The sequence below is a fragment of the Leptodactylus fuscus genome, chromosome 6 (genome assembly GCF_031893055.1).
Source record: "Leptodactylus fuscus isolate aLepFus1 chromosome 6, aLepFus1.hap2, whole genome shotgun sequence".
NCBI classification, from domain to species: Eukaryota; Metazoa; Chordata; class Amphibia; order Anura; family Leptodactylidae; genus Leptodactylus; species Leptodactylus fuscus.
Window position 1 is genome coordinate 141,206,378 of NC_134270.1, and position 27,471 is coordinate 141,233,848.

General features: G+C 42.0%; 1 protein-coding gene across 2 annotated transcripts in view; it reads left to right on the forward strand.

Annotated features, from left to right (window-relative positions):
- The first annotated feature begins 1,291 nt into the window (after positions 1–1,291).
- CDH22 (cadherin 22) overlaps positions 1,292–27,471 on the forward strand; it is a 103,465-nt gene continuing 77,285 nt past the window's right edge. For both annotated transcript variants that reach the window (XM_075277374.1, XM_075277375.1), the window contains exon 1: positions 1,292–2,398. In XM_075277374.1, coding sequence (XP_075133475.1) covers positions 2,213–2,398 — 186 coding nt within the window. In that variant the 5' untranslated portion in view covers positions 1,292–2,212. The remainder of the gene's footprint in view (positions 2,399–27,471) is intronic.

Consider the following 27,471-nt stretch of genomic DNA (forward strand, 5'->3'; position numbering starts at 1 on the left):
CTGGGATGATAATGAATGCTGGGTTCTATTCACACACTTCCTTTAAGTACTCAATGTTTCTATAAGATTTTTTCATGGGGACTTATGTAGAAAAGAGAACATCATAATGAAATAAATCTTTCCTTCTGGTTGTGGTTCCCTCAATCACCCATTCTCTTTTATAACGCATGTCAATATCCAAGTCCAGCTCAGATTGTGGCATGTTGTAGAACAAGGGTAGCTGAGCAGATTGATATTTATGTATGATTTTAATGGGAAAAGATTGAGTATCACTAATTGATTGAAATACATCTTCTTTCTGTGCTCAGGAGTCCAGTGGGCGGGCCTAATCAGTGATTGACAAACAAATCTCTATGCACACTCGCGCAGGGAAAACTGTCAACTATTAAAGGGATTGTCCTGTTATAGACATCCTGATCCAGTGATCAGGATGATGTGGGACTGAATGTCCCCCTTAGGCCTCCTTTTGAATGGAGAATCACTGAATCAGTATGCTTGCATGACTGCCACCTTTATGGGGCTGCCGGAGATTACAGTCCTGGCAGCCCCACAGAAGTGAATGGAGCATCTATGATGCAAGAAGGGGCCGTAGGGCCCTCATCAATTGGACCCATATTCCCTGTACTGTACATAGGTGATAACTGTCCATAATGACACATCCTCTGTAAGTGAGACCGCCCACTGGACTCCTAAGCACAGACCAAGCAGTGATTTCAGTCAATAAATGACAAGATATACCATATCATACAATCTCTATATTTACTGTATTCCTTAAGTAGCAAAAAGCAGCGACGTATATATGAGCATATGGTCTTATTTTGCTATTGTTTGAGAAAAAATAATTTGCACATTAAATTAATAAAATATTTTCATTATACCAAATTAAAGTTTTCCTATTACAAGTAGCAGGCGATACACAAACTGCCGCTTTCCTCCTATACATTTACATGATTTTAATTAGAACTAATGTGGAGTTGTTTGTATTGATGTTGTACTAAGACCCAAAATAGCATCGTAGACAAGTGATATTTGTTTTTCTCTTCCATCAGGTATCTGAGTGCTCATCTGCCATCGAAGAATTTCTGTGCGATTTCAGCACCAAGGACAGGTCTCCATGCTGTCTTCTTATGGACCAAGAGGGAAATGAGAATAACCTCCAAAATGCATCAGCCCAACTCTGAACACCCTATGGATGATTCATTGTAAAGTCAGAGACCAACTCGGCCAACGCTTGACAAGTGTCCTAAGGGTTCAACGTGATTTGGAGAATCCTTAAATTGTTCCCCAATATTCACCTCATTCAATTACTTTCCCGCATCCTCCACCAAGCCAAGGATCCGTTCGTAAAGTTATAGCTCCCTCATAAACTCCATCCAATTGCAATGCGGTATTATTTATAAATCCATCACACGACTAGGTCATAGGGATATAATGCAGCATAGACCGCTATATTTTATATATTTGGTAGCCTAGTGTGGTGCTGTGAATAACTGGTATATCATGGTAAATGCAGTCTGTTTATTTTGCAGCCCAGCCTATAGCAAAGCAGCTGTGCCTATGATATTAATACAATCTGGATTTTCAGAGATATCTTAATTACCTCAAAGTCTTTTACGTACCGGCTGAGCGTCTTTTAATGCTGCACAGCATATTCCGCCATTGTATCGCATAGATGAACATTATATTAAAGAACAGCTGGGTTTAGCCGTTCAAAAGAGGAACTGAAGTCCATTACACTAGAGCAGACGACAGCTCGGAGCGCAAGTTCATTACAGTACCTGCCTAAGTTCATTATCATTGGTGTATTGTAGTTAGAGATCATACATGCCTACTGCGTGCAAATGCACAATGAAGGTGTCTGCTGTGCCGCAGGAAATCAAAGTATAGGCAGAAGTATCCGAAGACAGCATGGTGTTTACTGCCGAAAATACAACGCGTTTGTACCTTCATATAAACCTTTCCCATTTCACGCAGAGCCCCTGCTATAGTATAAATCACTAATATAAGGATACGCCGACCCCCGCTCGCTCAAACCGAGTCCATACCACAAATCCAAGCCAGGATATTGCTGACCTATTCGTCTTAGGCGATGTCTTGAGAGAGTGTCTACAAAGTAATAAAAGAAGAATGGTGTTCTCCGAGGCCACTATGACACCTGGTGTACCTATCCTCCCTGCGTGATGTGACGCCCCAAGGATCCTGTGGACTTGGGATGGCTGCACAAGGCTTTGCCTGGACTGTGGTGCTGATTTTCTGCAGCCCGAAGCTCCTGGGAATGGTTTCTATGGAGACAGGATTGTCGTTAGAGGTGTCTGGACGGGTGAAGCGTGGCTGGGTGTGGAATCAGTTCTTTGTGGTGGAGGAGTATACCGGGACCGAACCACTTTATGTGGGGAAGGTAAGGAGACATGCAAAAAAAACATGACATCTCTTCAGATGCAAGCCAGGCGCACGGGGTGGGGGCTAAACTCACAGAACGGTGCCTGAAGGGCAGACGCCGCAGCGTCTGAGGGTCCTCACAAGGGAGAAGTCAAAGCCTGAGGGGGACACGTGGGCGAATCAAACACTGAGACATCATGCTCACGAGGTGAGGTTGGAGTCAAAAATAAAATCCCGAGACATGTTATACCTGAGGGTAATCACGCTGCTAAGAGTAATAGAGGTCTAGTCATGAAAGCACTAGAGAACATTCACATCATATATTCCATTTCAATTTCATGGATTTTTGTTGCCATCTCTCTCCCTCATCAAAGTCTGGAAATTTACTGAGCGAATTTGCATTGCAATGAAGTGCACCTTTAAATCCGCTCTCCATTGAAGACACAATTTCATATACAAATTCAATTTAAGCATGTGTGTCTGCCGACCGGTTAGGAGGCGAGCAACGTCTGATATTTGGGTTACCGGGGCCAGGGCCATTGCTTGCAAACAATTTTCTATGGAGCCCTGATTTCCTTGCTCATGGTCTCGAGTGCTTCTCGTGCCTCAGTCTCGGCTATGCAGAGTTATATTAGGAGATATGAACTTTTATTAGACGACACCGTTGTAAAAGTTTACTTGAGCGGTATATGTGTGTCTAGCCGGGGACCTAGCGATAAAAGTCTGACTTTTATGTATAGATATATTGTGCAGGAGGATAGAGACAGGAAGATACAGCGCAGACAAAAGTTTTAGGCGGGTGTGGAAAAAAACGCTGCACGGTAAAAATGATTTCAGAAATAGAAGGGTTAATGGTTTATTTTTATCAGTTACCAAAATGAAGTGAATGCAGAAAAGAGAAATGTAAATCCTATCAATATTTGGTGTGACCTTTGCCCTTTTCCTTCCATCAATTCTTCTCGGTTTTTTCAGACAGTTTTTGTAGGAACTCGGCAGGGAGGTTGTTCCCGCCATCTTGGAGAACTAAGCCCAGATCTTCTGTGGATGTAGACTTGCTCCAATCCATCTGTCTCTTCATGTCATCCCAGACGGACTGGATGATGTTAAAGAGGACCTGCACCAACTCTAACTCTTTGCATCCTTTGATGTACCTCTTCACTGATTCTGATGCTGTTGGGATTTTTTTCTATGGTCACCAACATTCCTGCTGTTAGTTTCAGCTAACTAGACTCTCTACTGTCAAGTGAGTGGCCCTGGAGTGGATTAGACTTCCCGGGACCACCCACTTGACAGTAGAGAGCCTCATTAGTATATTGGGTGCGAGAATAATAACACCAAATATTGAGAAATGGTGGGCGCTAGAGAAATAAATTCCAAGTGTGCAAAAATCAGTGGAGCGGGATGAAAGATGCAAAGAGTTGGAGTTGGCGAAGGTGATGAAAGGTCCTCTTTAAGACCTGATTTATAGTGATGGTGGAGGTACGGGGCAAGGAGGTTTCCTGTTATATTCCTGTATTATGTACCATAAATTATGTTGTATATGTGGTATAAATTTCATTGGGTGCAGGTCACTGCACAGTCAACTGTTCTGGCATTTTCTGGAAATCACATTCTGACTCCCTAAAGATGGAACAAAGTTGCTTCTATGAATTTCATCATAGGAGACTTTTTTTGTTGCTTCAGGCATTGCTCAGGTTAACCAGGACAGGATGGCTCTGTACTTGAGGGCCCGTTATGCATTTGTAGCCTGTAGAATGGTTTGCAGATGAGGATTGATTGAGGCCAGGGGTATCAGTCACTACCAGGCCCAAGACCTTGAGGAGGTCCCAAAGGTCCCTCTGCTACATAAAATATACCATTGTTCTGGCACAAGGTAGGGCCCCAGTTTAAAATCAAGCTACGCCTCTGATTGAGGGTGCACTCAAGGAGAAGAGCGAGCTAGGACACTTGTTGGATAGCTTGTGTAGAGGAGCAGACTGAAAGCCAGACAGACGTCATTCAGTTCTACGAGCCAACATACCCTTAAAAGACTAGTGAGTAAAAGGATGGGTTCTTAGGTGGTGGGTAAAGTATCTTCTGCGATAGTGGAAGAATGTTGTTGTCCACCATAACCTGGAATCTTACAAAGTAGAGCCTAACATTCAGCTGTTATCATATGTCATCTGTAGCACCACTGAAGTGTCCCATTGCATGTATGTGCCCCAGTAAAGAACCTTTCACTGGGCAGTTGAGTGTCCGTGTGTCCTTCATCATCAATGGGTGGCTTCAGGTGATGCAGAGGGTCTGGGTGGCAGCTTGGAGAGTAGAAGCTGGGGATTGCAGCCCATTGACCATCAATTCGATGCTGGTAGCCATCCTGTTACGATTCTACCAATATTTCTTCTAAACCACTTATATGATGTTGTAGGACCGGTTAGTGATATGATAAATATAACTCTTCTATGTTAAAGTGCATTCCTGCTGCCGAGAAAACCAACTTTTAATCTGCATGTGAATGAGTTGTTCAACAAACCCGGCAGTACCCAGCACCACTATGTCACTAACCAGCCCTATAACAGTATGTAAGTGGTTTTGGTGGTGCTAAACTACCTTTAAGAATTGTCTTCCTGCATTGATTCTCTTAACATTCTGTGTTGTATGATCTCTGATCTCAGGAATCACAACTGCGAGAGGGAGGGAGGAGCTGCTTTACCAATGTTTGCAAATCTTGTTCATATCATTCAAAGATCCTGCATCTACAGACGAGATATAGGCACTCCCTAAGATACCTATATATTAAAAAATAATACATCAAGAAAGTGGATCAAACCCAGTGCACTATGATTTTATATTCCCCATGAAGCGATAAGGAATTGCTACGGCACATACACATTTCATACTATATAGTTCTCCTATGATTTCAATTTGCAACACTTGACATTAAGGGTCTGTTCACACTGACATCATGGCTTTCAATTTACAAGACCCCTGATGGATAACAGGGATCAGGTACAAACCATTTGATGAATCTATCAAACCCCATCCAAGACATATAATGTGTCTGTCAGAAATCCATTTATTGTACTGGATAGGATATCTCAGCAGGCTACACTATGCTGACCATCAAACAGCAATGGGAACATGATGGAAAAACTCGAATACAAAAGTGTACCGAGCATCAAAGTTTGACAAGTCATAACCATCCCCTTTACTCGCCTCTCTATGTTACCTACATTATTTAATGGTAATAACCGATGGAGTGATGGAAATGTTCCCATGTATAAATTACTGACATATCTTGAGATTTCTAATGGACCAAACCAAGTCTGCACAAATGACACCAATTTTCTGACTGTTCATCTCCTACGAACAAGAACGAGTCTCTTTGCCATCTGCCTAAAGGAATTCTAAATTCAGAAAATGCACAGTAGCAAAAAAAAATATTAATGTCCTACTTTCCTTTCATCCTATCTTGTCCCTTGATCATAATTGTCCCTCTCACTATGTTTACCTGGCTGCAGCAGGAGCCTCCCCCCTCTTTCGTCAGGAGAACAAGAAAGATTGTTAAAGGGTTATCCTTAGGATAGGCCATAAATACCTTATTCGTGGGTGACCCAGGCCCTGTACGAATCAGATGTTGAGCTTCTGGTATGTTTAGTATAAAGTGTACAGAGTCAGAAGTATATAGCTCTGTGCCCTGTATAGTGGCCACTTGCTTCCATCTCCATGTATTGTGTAGTACAGGGACAGAACGTACTCAAACAGCCGATCAGTGAGAACACCCCATGGCTATCAGATATTCTAAGAATAGGCCATAAATAAAATAAAAAAATCCTGGACAACCCCTTTAAGCCCCACCCCTCAGTCACTCACCATTTAAAGGTGGAGCAAAGAGCAGCAGACTAGCCCCTGTGTTCTTTTCAGAAACTTTCCAAGACTATTTCCAGATCATACAGAAAATGCTGACAAACTATATTTAAAGCGTATCATTCCTTTATTGTAGATTTAGTGTTTCTTTCCAATTAATAAAAAAACTTGGTGTTTTAAAGGGCTTCTCTAAGATTAGATTTTCTTAACAGGAGAGTTCTTCTTCGTCTTCTCAGGAAGTGACCTCATGCCCATTGGTCACACGGCCATGGTGCAGCTCAGTCCAATTCATGTGAAAGGGACTGAGCTGTAGCATGGCCGCGTGACCACTTACCTCCATTAGGAAAGGATCAGTATACTGAAAACAACATGACTGACCTTGTTTTTTTTCTCTGACATCTGCCTATGGAGGAGGCTCAGCATGTCTCCATCCGCAGTAGATGGTTGGCATGTCTACAGAAATGGTCAATATTCATTCAATATGTAGGGCCCCCTTTTGACGGCATCAGTGTGTAGCACAATGTCTTAAATATAGAGAAACAATGGGTTTTTTTTCATATATGTCAAGAAATCTGAGATGTTGGTAATTTTTAGGAATCCTATGCTAAAACCATAATTGTACTATTATCTAAGTGTAAGGCAGCCATTAGTCCCCATCTGACCTGATTTTGTTCCCAACCTTTGTAAGTAATCCCTATAAACCATGCACATAATGATTACCGTATGTTGTAAGTGTATTACCATTGTCTACGACTATACCGCCTCATCTTCTTAGCTCTGCAGCATAAAAGAGCAATGTCGTGTCAAGTATCTTGTCTCTTCCATATTCCTCTTGGACTGCCCAGCCTTTTACCTAATAGAAATTTATTGCTGGTACACTGGGCATGTCAACAAGAAATTTTCATTAATCTGCTCACAAGGGAGCATCGGGAGGTGATAGATGTATTGCACTGAGACACGACATCTGCACATTCCTTATATCTGCAGGCATATATCAACCTGTCTACCATGGTCCCTTATCACATGAGCTGCAGACATGACACTAAGCATGATGTCACCCATTTTTACCTCTACATACCCCACTGGCTGGTTCTTCCAAGCACCCTTCCCCCTTCCTTGACCTAGTACAACTCATAAGTCTTACATAGCTTGTGATGCTCTCTCGTCACCTTCTTATCGCTTAAGGATCCTCTCAAGGGCTGTGGTTAGGAACATATCGTAATGATTCTGCTCTGTAATATGCCATATCAGGGACTGGCATTATATCCTGGATATTACCAGACAATGTCTTGGACTTCAGGTGGAAGCAGAGGCATAACTTAAATCTCCTGGGCGCCAAGGCATGGGGCACCACTTAATATGTACTATTTCTAATACTGGCTTGTTCTTATATTGTATAGAGGCTTTTGGATCCCCTTAGGATGTAGGTCCCAATAGCAATTTCTACCTCTGCACCCCCCATAGCTATGCCCCTGGGTGGAGGTTGACCCATCACAGGTTCTTTAGGAGGAGAACTAGGTGAGGCATAATAGACTATGGACTGTATGCAATGACCTATGGCTAACAATGTGTAGATGGTGTTGTTAGGAATAGGCCCAAGATGGTGACTTTACTTGCCAAGATGGCTCATAGGGCCAAATCCTCTCATAAACTCTAGACCAGCACAGTGATGGTCGCACTGGCGTGAGGGTGTAGGGCACTCTCTGCTACTGGTCTCTGTTATTTCAGGGTGCCTTTAATGTTCAGTGGAATGAAGGCACTGGAGAAAAGATAGCAGTAGAGACAGGTTCAACTTATGGTTCAGTTTCCTTCCAGTTATAAAGCAACATGGAGGTCCAGTTCAATAGCAGAATCAGGTTCCATATGTATAACGCATTATACACATGGACAGGAGTGGATATACGCTTCACCCCCTTCCTCAGTCTTCTGATCCTTTCCATTGTAGTGATCTGGGGTGTCTTGTGGACCTATTACTTTCCATCCATTATTAAAGAAAGCAGGGTATGTCTCAGGCTTGGATATCTCAATATTTGCACAGTTTTCGCTTCTTCACTTTTTGAGGACCCTACAGCTGGTTACAAGCAAGGGTGGAGATATATCAAAACTACTGCGGAAATTATAGGAATTGTCTTGTAAGGCAACCAATCCTATCCCATCTTATTCTCCAAAGATCACAGACAGATAAGAGCTGGTATCTGACTGCTTGCTGTAAAGAACTCCACTATAATTTACATTTGTTTCCATATTTCACTCCAATGATCAAGACAGATCTCAATCCAAATAAGAAGGTGTAGGTCATAATATCCTCTTACAAGAAAATACAAGATGATCTGACTATTGAGAGGATCATTACCTGGCAGACTGCAGAATGTGTTTATAAGGTGCTGTGTGACGCCCTATAGGACTTCTTCCTGGGGTCTACAGCGTTCCGGCTGCGAAGCTGAATTGCTGGACCTTGACCAATGTAGATCGAGTGACAGATTCAACCCCTGCCAGACAAAGTCATTAATAAATAAGCTGTGCAGGCCGGGTGCGCTGATCAATCTTTACCTGCTGTCAGAATCCTATGTTTCTGCAGAATATTATAGTGCTCGGTAAATTGTATTGCGTCCTTTATTATAGTCACAACCAACTGTGCTCCATAATTCACGCTGATGTGCAATGTAGAAGCATCATATGCCTTTATAGGAAACTATGTAATGAATGTGTGGCATGTTATTAAATGACTACTCAAGAGAGATAGGAAAGGACCCCTGTGGCCCACAAGTGGAACGTCTAAAGATCAGACATGGCCGTCTCTGCATCTGTAGAAATGGCCATAGTCGCATAATTCGCTCGTGTGATCACTGACCTAGCTGTTCCACAGTTCAGTATACTTTTGCTCAGGGGATGATACAGGAGATATTGGTGCCAGTATCTTCACATGTGCTAAACTTGGTGCCAAGGGATACCTAGGGAAATCACGCGACTGCCACCATCTTCATACCTATAGGAGCAGAGTAATACTTCCAATGTCTACCTATGGCACCTCTAATAATATCTACCTGTGGGCAGCAGTGGGCCTAAAAATGAAAACATGGGGTAATAAATTTGCGTTTTGCCGTAAAATACAAAGGTTTAAGGCAGATTGGAAGTTTTTACAGAAATTACCCTGGTAATTATAAGGTAGGAGAAAGACGTGTTGGATACTACAGGATAGGTTATAAATGCCATATCGATGGGGCCCCACCATTGTTACATCCTCTACTCACTAGAATGGGGATTATGAGAGTCCATTTCAGTGCCTGACCACTAAGACATCAGGAATTTTGGGACCCCATGCAAGCAAAGTATGAAAGGCCTAGGTGTATATTATAGTTTTGTTTCCTGTGGTCCCCACACCACACAGTATAATTCTCCCCAGTGACCCATACACACAGTATAATGCTCCTCATTGACTTCCCCACACAGTATAATTCTCTACAGTTTGCCCCATATAGTGCACCCTGGAGGCCCAGCATACTATAAAATGTTCCCCAGTGACCCTGCACAGTATAATCTTTCCCAATTTCCCCACACAGCATTATGCTCCTCAGTGGCCCTCCTCACAGTATAATGCTCTCCAGTTGCCTAAACAAAGTATAATGCTCCACAGTGACCCCACACATATTATTCTCCCCAGTGGCTCAACACACAGCATAATGGTCCCCAGTGGCTGTAAAACACAGTATAATGCTCACTGGCGGACCCACACACAGTATTGTGCTCTTCAGTGGCCCAATACACCACATAATACAACCCAGTGGCTCCCACACATACCATAATTCTCCTAAGTGGTCCACTACATAGTATGATGCTCCCCAGTGGCTACCACACAGTAAAATGGTTCATTATGGCCCCTCCGTGTACAGTATAATGGTTCTCATGGTCCGAACACACAATATAGTGCTCACCAAGGGCCCCAACACACACAGTGCTCCCCAGTGTCTACTACACAGTATAATCCTCTTCATTAGTATTCATTGACCACAGAGAGGAGGAGTTTAAATGCAGCAGACGTTAGTCAATGTAGTTGGCTATTTCCATCAACCCAATAGGCATTTAATGGATGGATACGTGGTAGGGCATAAGGACTGGATAAATACATGGCAAAGCATATGGACAGGATGGATACATGGCAGGGCATATGGACAGGATGGATACGTGGCAGGGCATATGGACAGGATGGATATGTGGCAGGGCATATGGACAGAATGAATACGTGGTAGGGCATAAGGACTGGATAAATACATGGCAGAGCATATGGACAGGATGGATACATGGCAGGTCATATGGACAGGATGGATACGTGGCAGGGCATATGGACAGGATGGATACGTGGCAGGGCATATGGACAGGATGGATGCATGGCAGGGCATATGGACAGGATGGATACGTGGCAGAGCATATGGACAGGATGGATACATGGCAGGGCATATGGACAGGATGGATACGTGGCAGGGCATATGGACAGGATGGATTCATGGCAGGGCATATGGACAGAATGGATAAGTGGCAGGGCATATGGACAGGATGGATACGTGGCAGGGCATATGGACAAGATGGATACGTGGCAGGGCATAAGGACAAGATGGATACTTGGCAGGATTTTTATACTGTAAAACTGTTTTGCAAATTTATGAAATCTGTATTTTTTGCCCATAGCAGCCAATCACAGTGCAGCTTACATTTTTCTATAGCCCTGTATGGAAAAGACAGCTGTGATTGGTTGCTGTTTTAATGCAGTTTCCTAAATTTCCTCCCTTACGGCTAAAAGCCATAAGTACAGGGTGTATATGTCATTATGTTGTGTCCTATAAAATGGATTTAGGATGCCAGGGAGTATATGCTCGTAAAGTGCCCCATAGTTAGGATTTAATGACACCTTTTTTGGTCCACCTGCCAATAGATTCCACATTTCCCATTTTGTCATTATACGGGGTCATAGTTATATAATTGTATGTAATCTGCCGTACTCATGAGAGCCATATGCTACCTCTTAATGCCAAAAGAGGCTCCTATGAATGACAGACCGTCACAGCCATTTCGGACATAAGAGTCGCTTTTATAGCGAGCTGCGTATTCTGCAAGTGTCATTTGGAGAAATATGGAGCTCAGAAGGTCTGAAGTATTAAGCAATATATAAGATTTCCATTATTGATATAAACCTCCTGATATCTTTAATAGCCACCCCATTGTTCGGGTCTTGTCCATATATAATACATTTCCATGCCTTCACTAAGTCCTGGAAATCACATTAGAGGGAGATTTGAATAAGCTCTTAGTGATTCTTGTACCCTACGAGATGTCATATTGAGATCCTCGTGTCCTAATACATGCCTTACTGTCAAACATGCCGTCATAGGGAGGCAACCCCTTCACCGCAGATGCTGGCTATGAGAAATTTCTATGTAAATATCCCATTAAATTTTCAGCTGAGACTGCCCTTTCAACATTTAAAGATTTTTGGATGCTGACAGCATAATACTGAATGTAAATAGGCCTTTTAATTTTTAGCTGATACTGCCAATTTAATGTTTAATGTGTGTGATGTTACGTAACGCGCGGCGCCTGTGATGGTCTCCGGTAGAGGCCACATTACATGGGATTTGATATTACTTGTTACACTCTGAGATGAGCAATTAGACAGTATTATAGGAGGAAATAAAGGGATTCAGACTATTTAGTTGCCTGATTCACACCAGGGCGAAAACGAAAAAAAATGTAATTTAGATAGCCATCTTTATTTACTGATCAATTATACATACAGCCCCATATATCATCTTATATTGGTATACTGGTATGGGTGACACCAGGTCAATAAATGCCTACAACCAAGACACTAAAATAAATTGTTCAGGAATCCAAATACCACAATTCACGAAGCATAGCAATATAAATCCAAATCAAACCAGTCAATAATACTAATATCAGCTGGTCCACATAGCGCCAGTCAATGCAATAATACACTCATATATCTATAAGGGGCAATTGGATTGTGAAATATATTCTGGCTATACACATGAGATACCTGTTGGCTGAACGCTCACATAGCCAACAGCTGTTTCTCCTGATCCAGTTATATACACATGAGATACCCATTGGTCTACGGCTATTTATCCCAATCCCCCCATACACACAGTGTTAGACGGACCTTCTTTGGGTCCATCAAATTAATCTGAGGGCCAACCCTCTAGCAACCTCTAGGAAATAGATTATAGCACCCTTCAAATTTGGATATCTTTTGCTGCTCCAATTTTTTTGTTAGAGTCTGGGCCCACTGGTGGAGACTCTAGTCGTGTGATGGTTCTCTCCAACATTCATACACATGCACTCCCCAGCATGACCGAGCATGCATAAGCTCTGAATAGGGTGAGGGGAGACCCATGAATAAAAGCTTAGGGAATGTTAGAGGAGTCAGAGGAGAGTCAGGAGGCTGTATACAACATAAATGGTCAGCCGATTCCACAGGGTCGGCCAACATAGATCTAATGTGGACCAATGTGGTAGAATCCAAAGAATTCCACAAGACAAAGCCAGGGGGCGCACTCCTTGGAAATGAAGACTAGAGTCCATGGATGCAACCAAATAAACTTTATTCAGATAACGCATTTCGAAGCATACACAATGTTAAACAAACGTAAGCCCTTCCGTGTGTGAATGGAGGGAAAAATAAAAGTTGAACCACAGCTACTGTTATCTAGACTCGGATCTGATGAAGGGGTTACTAAAATTTTAACCTTGTGTATGCCCCAAAATGTGTTATCTTAACAAAATGTATTTGGTTGCGTCTACAGGCTTCGGTCTGTATTTCCAAGGAGTGCGCCCCCTGGCTTTGTCTTGTGGAATTCTATGAATTCTACCACATTGGTCTACGTTCTATGGCTTTGTTGCTCCAGATGCTCGTCCTCCAGGCAGTGGCAACACTGCTTCTGCCTTTGGCCGTGTTAACTCTTTGCACCCTCCACGAAAGGAAGGAGTGGATATCCTAGTATCTCGAGGAAAGATCAGGATCCACCAGGATCCGGCACAAGAATGCGCATCCTGTCTGCATTGTTGTTTCCACGAATTTGCAATAGATCTAATGTACATGGTCACTCTACATACTCAAACAACCTATATAAAATAAAAATCACTAGACTATATATTGGCTAGCTAGGAGTCTTCAATCTCATATAACACCCTAAATACATACAATATTGGATATAATGTGTAATAATACATAAAATAATAATTCATAACTAGCCACCAAAACATCCATGGCCAGTATAGAATATGTTACCTTTTTGGCTCTTTGGGGACAACCCAAGATAAGAGGAGTAAGATTATCAGCTTTGGGTAACAAAATCCATCACTGTTGGGCATTTTAATGTAAGATTTGTTTTTGTTCTTCTTGTTGTTGTTTTTCAAAGCTGATCATCTCATGTTACCAATCTGGGAATATTTCACAATAGGTGAAAAGGAAAAGCACATCTGTAAATCCTCTATCGACCATAAAGCCTATAATGTGCTTAAGCCACATAAATTTCACCCCAAATCTTGCCCTTGCCAGTTGTGATACCTATACAAAAAAACCTATGCACCTTTCTACCAACGCAACTGTGAGCCCTCATTCATTATTGCTATGGCTGACTTTATACAGTGCCGACATTTAACACCACTACATAGGGAAGAATCAATTGGTCAATTTGTATTGACTTATCATGGAATTCACTTCTTTAAAATTTTACCAAAATTTGAGAAACATTTTAAAATATTCATGTCGGAAAAAAAATGTATTCAAGGTATTCTTTTCCAGAAAGTAAAAAATTTCCTCTAAAACTGCTCAAAAGAACTCAGTAATGAAGGAGTTAATGTGTATTCGGATGTTTTCTGATTTTTTTGCTTACAATGTTTATATTACTGCTCTCTTTTTATATAATTTACCCAAAAACTTAGTGATCTTTTTATGTAGATAAAGCGTATCCACAAGTGTGTTTATTGCTTGGCATTATGGCCATGTAACTGGTAGAAGCAGAGGGATCCCACAGTGCGTAATTGTGTATTTCTACCTGTTGAAAGCAGAGTATCGGAAGCGCAGCACGTCTTTATCTGCGATGTTCTATGTGTATATTTGAGCTCTTAAAATTACAGGGTGTGCGATGTCGCTTTCGACTGTATGTAGTTCTGTATGTCTTCTTGTGTACAGGTTACAGTTATCCAGCCGTCCCTCTAAGACATTTTTGACACTCCAGCCACCAGGATTCTGATGTGATATATTCTTTCTATCTGTGTTCCGCCAGAGGCGTCATAATTCTACCATATGGCGGTTCTATCTCTACTTAACTATTTTGTACACCGCTGGTTTACGTGAATTAGAGGCAACGATAATGAGGATGATCTAATTTACGGAGATTTCAGATTCATTATGATTAAGCTACACACATTAGTTACGTGTAATATTTGTAGCGGAATATAAATTATTCTACATACGATATGGCACCTGCTAAAAAAGGCCAGATGGTGCGGCCAAAAATCTTTAATTTCAGGGTAAACAGTGCACACCATCAATGGACTAGCGTATAGAAGTCTGCTAGCTTACAAATGGCTTAAATGGGGTTGCATGGTTCAGATAATGTATTTATATTACAAGGGTCCCCCAAAAATGTGCATTTATCTGTGGGGCAAACTACTCAGACAGCACCACTACAGGAGAAATGGAGTATTACACTGTGACCACTGAAATGAACAGGCTGTGTATGTAATGTATGGCCAGGCCAGGTCCTCCAAGGAGTGAGATTCTCTTTATCGCCACTCGCCACTTCATCTTATTGTTTGTAGGTGCGTATTTCTGAAGTGTTGGGGATCCAGGGGCTAAAATATTAGACAATTACCTTCTGAGCAACTCCCTAATATATTGTTATTTACTGAACGGGTTGATTTGCCAAAAAGTAAGGTGCAGACACAGACACCTTTTCCTTGCGTACCTTGATTTGGGTTCATGACATGTTTTGTTTTGGGGGTTTTTGGAGGTGATGAAAGGGACACGAACAATATATACTTGATAAAGGGTTTTCCCATCTATAATTTAGTCTAATTTTGATCCTCATAGAGGTTTTTCCATAGTGTATTCCATACAGTAAATATCTTATAGATGAAGGTCTCTGCTGTGTCCTGGTACCCTCGTGAGAAATGTGATCCAAAATCCACACCAGGTCCTCATAAAGGGATCATAGGGATTTATAAAAACAGTTCTGTCCTATAGGACTTGGATTAAATCAACTTGTACTGTCTACATACCGATTGAAGATTCAATACATGAAGTACGGTGAAATGTCACCTTTAAAGGGAGTCTGCCACCAACAAAATTTCTTGTAAACCACTTATATACTGGGTAAAAAATATGCAAATCTATTCTCCAGGATGTAATTAGGAGAACAGTGCACTCTGTATGCCGCCCTCTAGAGGGCAGCATCCTTAACATCATGCATGACTCAGTTAAAAAGTCTATTTAATCATGATGTGGATTTAATTGCCAAATTAGTATTTCTATTCCAAAAGGAACAGATTCCCAGCTATGGACAGCGCTGTTTCGGCCTATTGGGCCTCCTCAGCATAGCGTAGGGATACTGATTTGGCAGAGTGAGAGACTATAGACCAGTCATGCATGATGTTAAGGATGCTGCCCTCTAGAGGGTGGCGTACAGAGTGCACTGTTCTCCTAATTACATCCTGGAGAATAGATTTGCATATTTTTTACCCATAATCCCTAGCGGAGCAGGAATGACTTGTAAGTCTCTGTACTGCCTATGTAGGCAAACACTCTCCCTGATGTGTACGATTATCCACTTATATACTGTCATAGTCACATAGTGAACATACTTTTTTGTGAAAAAGTGCAGTCTTGCTGCTGAAAAAAAATCTACTTTTATGTAAAGGAGTTGTTTGGTGCACCTGGCACGTGACCGTATCTGCCTGAGCACCTATTTTCACCTGTAGTCTCCATACATCCGCTGCCACTGGACTTTGGAGTAGTGGAAACCGTCTGACGTGATGAATTACATGTCGCTCTCTGGTGTGTCTGATGGATGAGTCCGGGTTTTGTCAATGTTAAAAGAATGTTAGAAGAATCTGCGCCATTGGAGATTCCGCCGCAGAAATCGAAGGAGATAAAAGTCCTTCATGGAGGACTTTTCTCTCTGCTGTTTTCAGTATGGAAACTACTTAAACCTCCAGCCACTCTACATATATATATATATACATATATATACACTCACCGGCCACTTTATTAGGTACACCATGCTAGTAACGGGTTGGACCCCCTTTTGCCTTCAGAACTGCCTCAATTCTTCGTGGCATAGATTCAACAAGGTGCTGGAAGCATTCCTCAGAGATTTTGGTCCATATTGACATGATGGCATCACACAGTTGCCGCAGATTTGTCGGCTGCACATCCATGATGCGAATCTCCCGTTCCACCACATCCCAAAGATGCTCTATTGGATTGAGATCTGGTGACTGTGGAGGCCATTGGAGTACAGTGAACTCATTGTCATGTTCAAGAAACCAGTCTGAGATGATTCTAGCTTTATGACATGGCGCATTATCCTGCTGAAAGTACCCATCAGATGTTGGGTACATTGTGGTCATAAAGGGATGGACATGGTCAGCAACAATACTCAGGTAGGCTTTGGCATTGCAACGATGCTCAATTGGTACCAAGGGGCCCAAAGAGTGCCAAGAAAATATTCCCCACACTATGACACCACCACCACCAGCCTGAACCGTTGATACAAGGCAGGATGGATCCATGCTTTCATGTTGTTGATGCCAAATTCTGACCCTACCATCCGAATGTCGCAGCAGAAATCGAGACTCATCAGACCAGGCAACGTTTTTCCAATCTTCAATTGTCCAATTTCGATGAGCTTGTGCAAATTGTAGCCTCAGTTTCCTGTTCTTAGCTGAAAGGAGTGGCACCCGGTGTGGTCTTCTGCTGCTGTAGCCCATCTGCCTCAAAGTTTGACGTACTGTGCGTTCAGAGATGCTCTTCTGGCTACCTTGGTTGTAACGGGTGGCTATTTGAGTCACTGTTGCCTTTCTATCAGCTCGAACCAGTCTGGCCATTCTCCTCTGACCTCTGGCATCAACAACGCATTTCCGCCCACAGAACTGCCGCTCACTGGATGTTTTTTCTTTTTCGGACCATTCTCTGTAAACCCTAGAGATGGTTGTGCGTGAAAATCCCAGTAGATCAGCAGTTTCTGAAATACTCAGACCAGCCCTTCTGGCACCAACAACCATGCCACGTTCAAAGGCACTCAAATCACCTTTCTTCCCCATACTGATGCTCGGTTTGAACTGCAGGAGATTGTCTTGACCATGTCTATATGCCTAAATGCACTGAGTTGCCGCCATGTGATTGGCTGATTAGAAATTAAGTGTTAACGAGCAGTTGGACAGGTGTACCTAATAAAGTGGCCGGTGAGTGTGTGTATATATATATATATATATATATATATATACATATATATATATATATATATATCCATATCGTTACCCATGGTAACCCTCGTTGGAACTGAACTGTGAACCTAGCCTTACCTGTCTGACTACATTATGTCAAATTTGTAAAACTTGGTGGAAGAGGGATAGTGCCACGGGGGTTGTTTCATAGGGGTCAGCCTGTATTTCTTAGTTCCAGTGAAGGGAAATCTTAATGCTTCAGCATGCCAAGATTGTTTGGACGATTGTATGCTTCCAACTTTGTGGGAATAGTTTGGGGGAGGACGTTTTCTGTTCCAGTATGACTTTGCTTCAGTGCGCATAGCAAGATCCATAAAAACATGGTTGGGTGAATTTGATATGGGAAAAACTTGACTAACAACAAAGAGCCCTGACCTCAACCCCATCCAAGAAATTTGAGATGAACTAAGAATAGAGATTGCAAGCTGGGCCCTCTCCAATGTCCAACATCAGGGTCTGACCTCACAATAATTCCCACAGATGCCACCAAAATCTTTTAGAAAGCCTTCCTAGAGAACTCCATATTAATGCCATTAAACCAAGCAAAAACTTGTTTGGCATATGTTGAGGAAATATAAGGAATATAAAGTACTGTCATACCCCTGTATACAATGTAATGTATATTAATATTCTTCTTTGAGAGCACTGCTACTTCATAAGACCAATTTGCACCATGATTTTGATGGTCATCTCTGAAGGTGTCCACAATATATGATATTCCTAGTTTGAGTTAGTTGTGCACATGTTGGTTTGGGCATGCTGGACATCAATACACCCAATCCATTGTTCCCAAGTGAAATTACCATCACTGCAATTCTGGGTAGCCATCTTTAAAGTTGGTTGTCTACATTCATCTTACCAAGCCTCCGAATTTTTGGTGGGATTGGCTGATCTATCTCCAGACTTCGATTGGGTATGTTGAATTCCTAAATGCTAGTGTCAAGGAATATAACCAACTGGCAGACATATCTGGACTCAGTGTATCACTCTCTCCCTATGGTTCCTAGTCCTAGTTTGAACAGAGTTGTCCTATCTTTCCGAAGAGTGGATTATGGGGGGGGGGAGGGTCATTTCTTCTATGTATGTCCGGTCTGTGCACATCTACCAGTGTTCATATTGAGGGAATACCGATCATCACGATAAGCGGATTGTCTATTTTCAGCTCAATTTTGCAACTTTTTGGATTTTTGAGTTGCTCTTTACAGAGGAGTTACTTGGAGAATACATCTCAGTAAATTTTACTAAAACTGATAATATGACACACCGCTGCGGTGTCTGTGTTATCCCCAAGAGTTGTGTATCCTGTTCTGTAGGAGTTTTATTTCATTAATAATAAGATGTTTATTTTTTATGAACTTTGTGCAAAAAAATTGAACAAAAACTTTGAAATCCTTGCCATTTCTAACACGAGACTTCATTGCAGCAACTGCGGTGACTTCAGGGCTTCCAGCTGGCAAACTTCTCAGAGACAGGAGATATATCTGGGCACAGTGCCATTTGGAAAATCTAGGTTGTTTGAGTTGAAGCTCTGGTGTCTTGTAAGTTCCCCGCCGTCCTTTAGAGACTCAACCACTTTGTGCTTAATACAGTGTTGTATAGTAGGTAATAGTGTGCTCATACACATCTCAATCTCACTCCTAGGGAAAGCCCAGTTACATCCACACACAATAACCACAAAGTGACACACGCCTTTTTATCCAAAGTCTTTTTGTAGATACAGTAGCGCCCCCTGCTGTACTTGTTGTTTACTGTTCTCCCTGTGCAGATCTCTCTTGTTTAATAGGATTACAGGGTCAGAGCCTGGCACGGAAGACAGAATACAGAAAGATCTATTTTAGATATAAAAGGGATTAAACACAAAGCTCACACGTTTAATTAACTTGCTGAGAATTAAAGGAAAGTGCTGAAGTTTTCTCTTTCTCTGGGGACGCCAAACAACGGCATATTAAATTCTGCTTATTTAAAAAGCTTAAGTTGGATTACGTGTGATTTGAAACAATGCTGCAACGATAGTAAATCACATTCCTTCTGACTGCAATAAGGCACTTCACTGGATCTAATAGACTTTGTATTGATGGGATTGTGAGCACAGCCTTGACATCCTAATACATCGAACGTATGGCTAGCATTTCAAGTACACAGACCTGCCACACGTATTCTACATGTTATACGTCATGCCTGAATACTAAGGGTGGAGTAGTGATTCATAGCAACCAATCCAATGTAATCGGTAGTGTGTACGTGTAATTGAAGTGTAGGTAGTACGAGTATACATGCATGCATGTATTAAACGTGTGTTTAGGCATATAAATAACAGAGGTACACTAGGGTCACACCATTGCCTCTCTGTTGTACTGGTCTATTGGAGGACCAGAACAATGTAGAGGAGGACCACTAACATAGTAGTAACATGCAGACCCCAATGACCCCAGATATATAGCCTAAACCCAAACTTCTGGAATCTGCTGCAGCGTGATAACTTATCCCAACAGACAACAGAAACCAATGAAAAGTCATGGGAAACACATGTTGGTTTTGGGTTAACTATTTTGTAGGGAAGGTAGCTCGGTAGCAGCAGTGGTGCAGACCCAACCAGTCAGAGACAGGGATACAAAAACTGGAGCAAACAGGTTTATTTAGAAAAAAAACTGCAAAATTAATAAACCTCCACATCAGGCACAAACATGAGCAAAATAAAATACAGCCTTAACTTCAGGCAAAAAATGAGCAATAAAACCCTGCTCGTCCGTGCACTAACTAAATAAGTACTAACTGTACAGGAGGCTTACTACCAGCCGCATGAATCAACAAAAAGAGAACAATACTGTCCCACCAGATTCACAGTATAGCAGGACAGACCCAGGCACTCCCTCTCGCTCCCAGGATCTGCTCTGGAGTGCAGGCTTTGCAGCCTTTTATGGCCCAGAAATGAAGCTTACTCAAGACCCGCACTGGACCACACATAGGTCAGAAATTTCAGGGCTATATACCATGGCCCCAGCACTCTGCCTGTCACATTCTCTCTCTCTCTCTCTCTCTGTCTCTCTCTCTCTCTCTCTCTCTCTCTCTCTCTCTCTCTCTCTCTCTCTCTCTCTCTCTCTCTCTCTCTCTCTCTATATATATATATATATATATATATATGGGTATATATTATGCATGTACTGTATTTGAAAGTGCATATATGTATGTAATTTATATGTATGTAAATTCTAAGTGAGATTCTAATTGAGGGCAGGTTCACATCTGCACCCGGTGTCCGGTTTAGCCAATCCGGCCGGTTTCCGTCTTCTACCCCGCGAAACTGGACAGGAGACGGAAATCCAGCAGTCAGCTTTCAAACCCATTCACTTGAATGGGTTTGCAGAGGTAACCGCCCATGTATGTCTTCTGCCTGTCCACGGGGAAACCGTTTTTTTTTTTTTTTAGCCGGTCACAAAGTTATACATGCAGGACTTTGTGACAACGACCCAAATGTGGTCTTCTAGAGAGGTGGCCTTCTCAATAAAGATGGCTAAAACAGAAGATTTGTCACAGAAAATGCAGTCTGGGTAAGGGAGGTCTTCTCAAGTAGGTGGCTTTATGGAGAGGTTTCACTATATCTGGTATTTAACCACTGGGGAGAGGGCAGGGGAAGGCACTGCCCAGTAATTTATTTGAATTGATGCCAAGTGGAGATGAGCGAGTAGCATTCGATCGAATACCTCCCCTGCATAGTTATTGGTGTACTCGGTCGAATACCACGTGTTAAATGCAGTAAAAAATCGATTCCCCTCCCGCGCTTTTTTTTACACCAATACCTATGCAGGGGAGGTATTCGATTGAATACTACTCATTCATCTCTAATGCCAAGCTCCTGCTAAGACACGTAACGTGTTGCTGACACAATATTTCATGTAAAGTCATGTCACTGAATAATAAATCTGGACAGACACGTGTGTGTGTGTGTGTGTGTGCGTGTGTGTGTAGTTATTTGCAATAATGCAATAAATAAGAGTCCAGTGGGTGGCCCTAGTCAGTGACTGGTAGCCTTGCACAGAGTGTGTATACAGAAATAGAGCATACCTCCTATTCTAAAACAACTTTTTATAAATGAATAATACAGGTCAATTACTTTCTACAAAGAAGTCTATGGAGAGGAGGTAGGAGGCTGCTGGTAAAGACATTGGGGCAAATTTATTAAGAGTGGCGTATCATACATCAGTCTTAATGAAGAGCCCAACTGGTACTGGGACCAAGAGAATTATCAAGAGGTTGTGGCCTCTACATGGAATGGAATGGAATGGAATGGAATGGAAATCTATGCTAGGTCGGAACTGGTATAGATTTGTATTATAAGTCATTCCCCGACCCACCCCAATCCCTGCCCCTCTCCATTAACATTCATGCAATGTAGTGAGGGAGGTATGGATCAGAACTTATAGGGAATGATTAATCTCTCCCACTGTAAGAAAGCTCTTCCAACACTGATATCTTTCAAAAGAAGACTCTACCACTGCGTAAGTTAAGGTAATAAATCACTTAACAGCCTCTTTCTCCCCCTCCCCTCTCCATAGACTTCTGAAGATAAGGAAGAATAGAGGAAAAGTAGAGACGGAAACAGATTTATCACAGATATGTTACAATGTTTCTTCTATTCACATGTTCTATTCTTTTAATAATAGTTTCCTTACAATTGGAGGTATGCTGTAAGTGTGTATAATGTATGTATGTAATATATGTAGATATTCAGCGCAGTACTTGAAATAATGAGGTTTGATGGAGTCTGTACAGTAACATATTTAAAATACAATTGGCCTATTAAGAACAATATTCTAAGGCAGAATAACGAGTGGATTATTTGGAACAATAGAGCTGTATGTTCCTTTGAGTATGTAAGAAAATGCTACCCAGAAGACATTGTACGGCAGTACTACAGATGTAGCGGTCTTTAACTACTTAGCACTTTATATAGCTATCATTATAGCACTTTTCGAAGATACAGTATAATAGGGGCACTTTATAGCACTATTATTTACAAGTTGTTATTTGGTAAGATCACGGTAGAATTATGTGAGCACTGTTTGGCGCTCTTATTTGGGGAACTGTTAGCCTACAATCACATGATAGAAGTACAAAACAGCCTTGAAAGAAACGACCATTATTCAAGGACATTTGGCACCTGAGGCGTCCTTCATACATTACAGTGTACAGTATGGAGGGATCTGTGAAAGTGGACAAAAATAACACATGGCCTACAATTTGATTGTCTGAGACAAAATATGTGTCGTGAATATCCCCCATTCACAGACATTGAAAGGAATGTGGGCGTATGATGGCCATTACAAAAACAACCGCCACACAGCCTTTACGAGATTCGTGTGAATGTAGGCTTAGGTCATTTTATACAATTTGGACAGTGCGTAGAGGTGGATTTACACTGTACTTGATGTTTCAGGTTACTTTACAAGATATACCACCATGTTAATGCCTATGAGAAGTGACACTATTTCTGGCCATTATATTTTGCATTGTTTAGCGGTTTTCCATCTGTAGGCTTAATCTGTAGTTTAGTAACACCTAGCTAATCTAAGCTAAGAAAAATTATAAAACATAATTAGCAATGCTTAAATTGGGAACAAATTTTAGAGGGAACTCTGAAATAATTAACCCCCCACCCCCTATCCCCAGAGTATAATAATCGGAGACCCAGGGGAGGATACAAACATAAAAAACAATGTTAATTACCTGTCCTGAGCTCCGGCGCACTCCCGGCTGATGTCGGCCATCTTCAGTGATGGAAGAGATGTCAATTGAGTGGGGCTTGTATCGCAACGCATAAGTACGCAAGCCTCGGCCCACATGACATCTGGAACGATACCACGTAGGCCTGAAGCCTTATGGAGCCCAGGAGAGGTAAGTAACACTTTTTTTTATGTTCCACTTCAGACATATTCGATTATTAAGGCTTTGATTTCTTTATACTGGAATGCTGAAAGACAGTAATTTGTCATTATGCCGGAACTGAGTTTGGGTGCGTTTGGCTCGTTCCAGCCCAATTTAAGCACTGGTAATTACTCATGTTATCAAAGAAAGTATATCTGATATTTATTGATATAGTGTATAAAAATAGTCACTAAAAACAACACATTAAAAAAGAAAAAAATTGGAAATGCGGGAGGGGGGTATACATCAGAGGGGAACAATTCTAATACAGTGGCCAATTAACAGTATACAGCTAAGGCCCCATGTAGCAAATCACTGAAAATAAACGCTATCCTTTACTGTAATCGGAACGTGACACTATGTTGTTGGATTGCACAGAGTCCTAGCAGTATAGATAACTATGATGTTAGGAGTCCGTTCCCGACATGAAGATCAGGATGGTTAATCTAGCAAACACGCAGACTGGGGACCACAGGTGAACTATGGTCTTGAAAATCTAGCCTAACTCAGAAACAGTCCCAGAATCTTGCAGGACATAAATAGAGACGTCGGGAAATGGACATGATGTATATATAAAGTATATAGGCCGTGACCAAAAGGCCTTATTTAAAACTAGGCATCAGCCTCTCCTTTGTCTCTGTCTGCTCCTTCTCACTCCTCCTACAGACCTGCACAGTTTGCGTCATGCGACCTGTAGTCTGTATCAAGATACATAGAGCAGAGATTTCAGAGTGAATGTCAGTTTAGCTGGAAAAGAGACTGATAACTGGAGAAAAAAGCATTTTTCTCCAATAAAATCTATTACAAATCTCCTTGTATTTGCCCATTATCTTCATTTATGCAAAGTTTATTGAACTAGCCTTGACAATTTAATGACCATATGGCCATATTATTTGTGCACTGCATAATAGTACAGTATACTTTGCCATGGAAACTAAACATACTCTAACCTTGTCATAATCTAAAGTATGTCACCAATAATATATTCCTTCAGTGACTCTCACACAGTTCTTATGCCATTAAATGACCCATCAAATATCCGGTTTATTTTTCTAAAGCTGGTATAACGCTATAGGCAATGAGCCAAGAAATTCCTCCATTAGTTTATCACACCGGGCTTATCATCTGTGTCTATTACTTATGTAACTTTACTTTTACACCTGCTCAGGTTGCTTTCACCTTCATGTTCATGCAGTGAATGGCATTACAGCACAGATAGATATAAAAACGCCCAAGAGAACAATCCATTACTCTTCTACCTTGCCCTATAGTGCCATTGTATTTATCTGTGTCCCATAATCCAATAATGCCTAAGGAAGTCTCTTCTGTCATTCTCTCACAATTAAACACCTGGGGGCTGCTAAGGATATGATTTAATATACTGGAAAGACTTGATAGCTTGTTGAAAGCCACACTGCATTTCAGCACAGAATGCTAACAAAAAACATAAAAACCAAGGCGCTTACCAATAGAAGCTGAAGTAAGGGAAAACGGATTGAACGGTATGAATAGAGTAGTCTACAGTTCCTTATAAATAGAATACAATACTAAACCGGTGTATATTCACCAATATATAGTAGGTATAAAATATGGGTGTTAACCACTAGTGTGCTAAGTATAGCGTTTCTGTAGGAAGAGGGAACCTCTGTTGGACTCTTTGACCAATTCCCAAGCTGTGGCATTGATAATGGTAGAAGTACATCTAAATTCTACATAAAATCTCCCTAATGCTGGACCTACATGTAGCATAGTCTTAAAGGGGCTCTATCAGCAAAATCATGCTGATAGAGCCCCACATATCAGGCACCGTAAATGTTATATTAAACTACCCCCACCCCCCCGTTTTAAAATAAAACCCTAAAACAAAATGTGATAAACTTACCGAACGTGCACGCTGGGCGGGCATTCAGGGTGCGCCGTCTTCTTCATCCACGCCTTCTCTTACTCTGATGTCCTCGGGTCCCGTCCTCCTCCGGAGCTCGCGAACTGACATTGCTTAAAAAAAATGGCCTGGGCGCATGCACAGTAGCCGTAGTAGAAGCAGCATGCTACTGCGCAGGCGCCCAGGCCATTTTTTGAAAGCAATGTCAGTTCGCGAGCGCCGGAGGAGGACGGGACCCGAGGACATCGGAGGAAGAGGAGGCATGGATGAAGAAGACGGCGTACCCTGAATGCCCGCCCAGCGTGCATGTTCGGTAAGTTTATCACATTCTGTTTTAGGGTTTTATTTTAAAACGGGGGGGGGGGGGGAGCGGGTAGTTTAATATAACTTTTACGGTGCCTGAATAGCCTTTTTAAAGGCTATTCATGCATATGTGGGGCTCTATCAGCAACAGAGGAACCCTTCTGTCCGCTTGAGAAGTCGGACATCTTCTCTTGCGGACAGGAAAGGACGGGCACGGAGTGCAAAAGAACGCACCCGATGCCCATTAAAGTGAATGACAGGTGTCACGGACACATCTAGTGTCCGCTCCTAGTGTCCGTGACAGATTTTGAGCGGACACTAGGAGCGGACACTACATGTCGGACACCAACGGTAGTGTGAACGCTCCCTATCAGCGTAATGGATTAGGGCTATTTAGCAGGCTAATACTGAAAAAATACATGTCAGTGCAATTCTAGGAATTTGTGAACAGGAGGCAGGTAATTGTTTAGTCAGTCCCTGAATGAGTTCTATTGGAGGACCCCAGTTCAGCCCTGAGTGTTAGGAGTATTTAGGTTCATTACTTTCTATTTTTCTTACCTGGGGAGTTTTGGGCTGCGCAGTGTCTGGGGTGGCATCCTGGCGCTGCGGGGTTGTCCTGTCGTGGGTATTGGTGCACACCTTCTGACTTGCACGTGCGCACTGATGGTAGGCAGCTTTATTTCCTGGTTTATTAGTCTGTCCTCCCATTTGCACCTGGGAGGAGTGGTCTCTACTCTGTATTTAAACCCATGCCTCCCATGGTTCTGTGCTGAGTGTCGCTTTTACAGAGCTAGGCCTTAGCAGGAGGAGTAGGTGGTTATCTTGGATAGAGGAAGTTCTGTGGTTGGTTTTTGGGAGGTTTGGGTGAACAAGTTGGTGTGTGTGTTTTCCCTTCTGTGTTCACCAATCCTCCCTCTGTGTTTAATTGACTGTGTGAGTGTATTGCCTTATCCTTTGATTTCTACTCAGTTTCCCTGTGTTTGTTTCCTAGTGTAAAAAACCAAAAAATGAAGATATGGGATGGCACTGCTGAATATACAAACAGAATCCAAATAAACTGGAGGTAAACGTGTGGACTACACTCTGTGTATCAAGAGCCGTGGGGGTGCTCAACAACCAGAAAAAGCAACATGAAAATAGTACAATTGTAGAGAAATTTGGAAGGGCACTCACCCATATCTAGGCTCGTCTTCGTAAAAAACTTCTTTTATTAAGGTAACATGTTTGTAAAAACAAATAGTGCAGGGAGGGAAGGTAGCATAAAATAGGCAAGTAGGCAACAGCCGTTTCGCGCAGCTATGTGCGCTTTCTCAAGCCTCAAAAATGCAAATTGCATTTTTGAGGCTTGAGAAAGCGCACATAGCTGCGCGAAACGGCTGTTGCCTACTTGCCTATTTTATGCTACCTTCCCTCCCTGCACTATTTGTTTTTACAAACATGTTACCTTAATAAAAGAAGTTTTTTACGAAGACGAGCCTAGATATGGGTGAGTGCCCTTCCAAATTTCTCTACAATTGTACTGTTTCCTAGTGTAAAGTTCCTTCCCATATTGGTTTGGGGAACCTTTCCCACATGTTTCCTGTGTGCTGCTTGTGTTGTTAGTCAGCGCACACCCT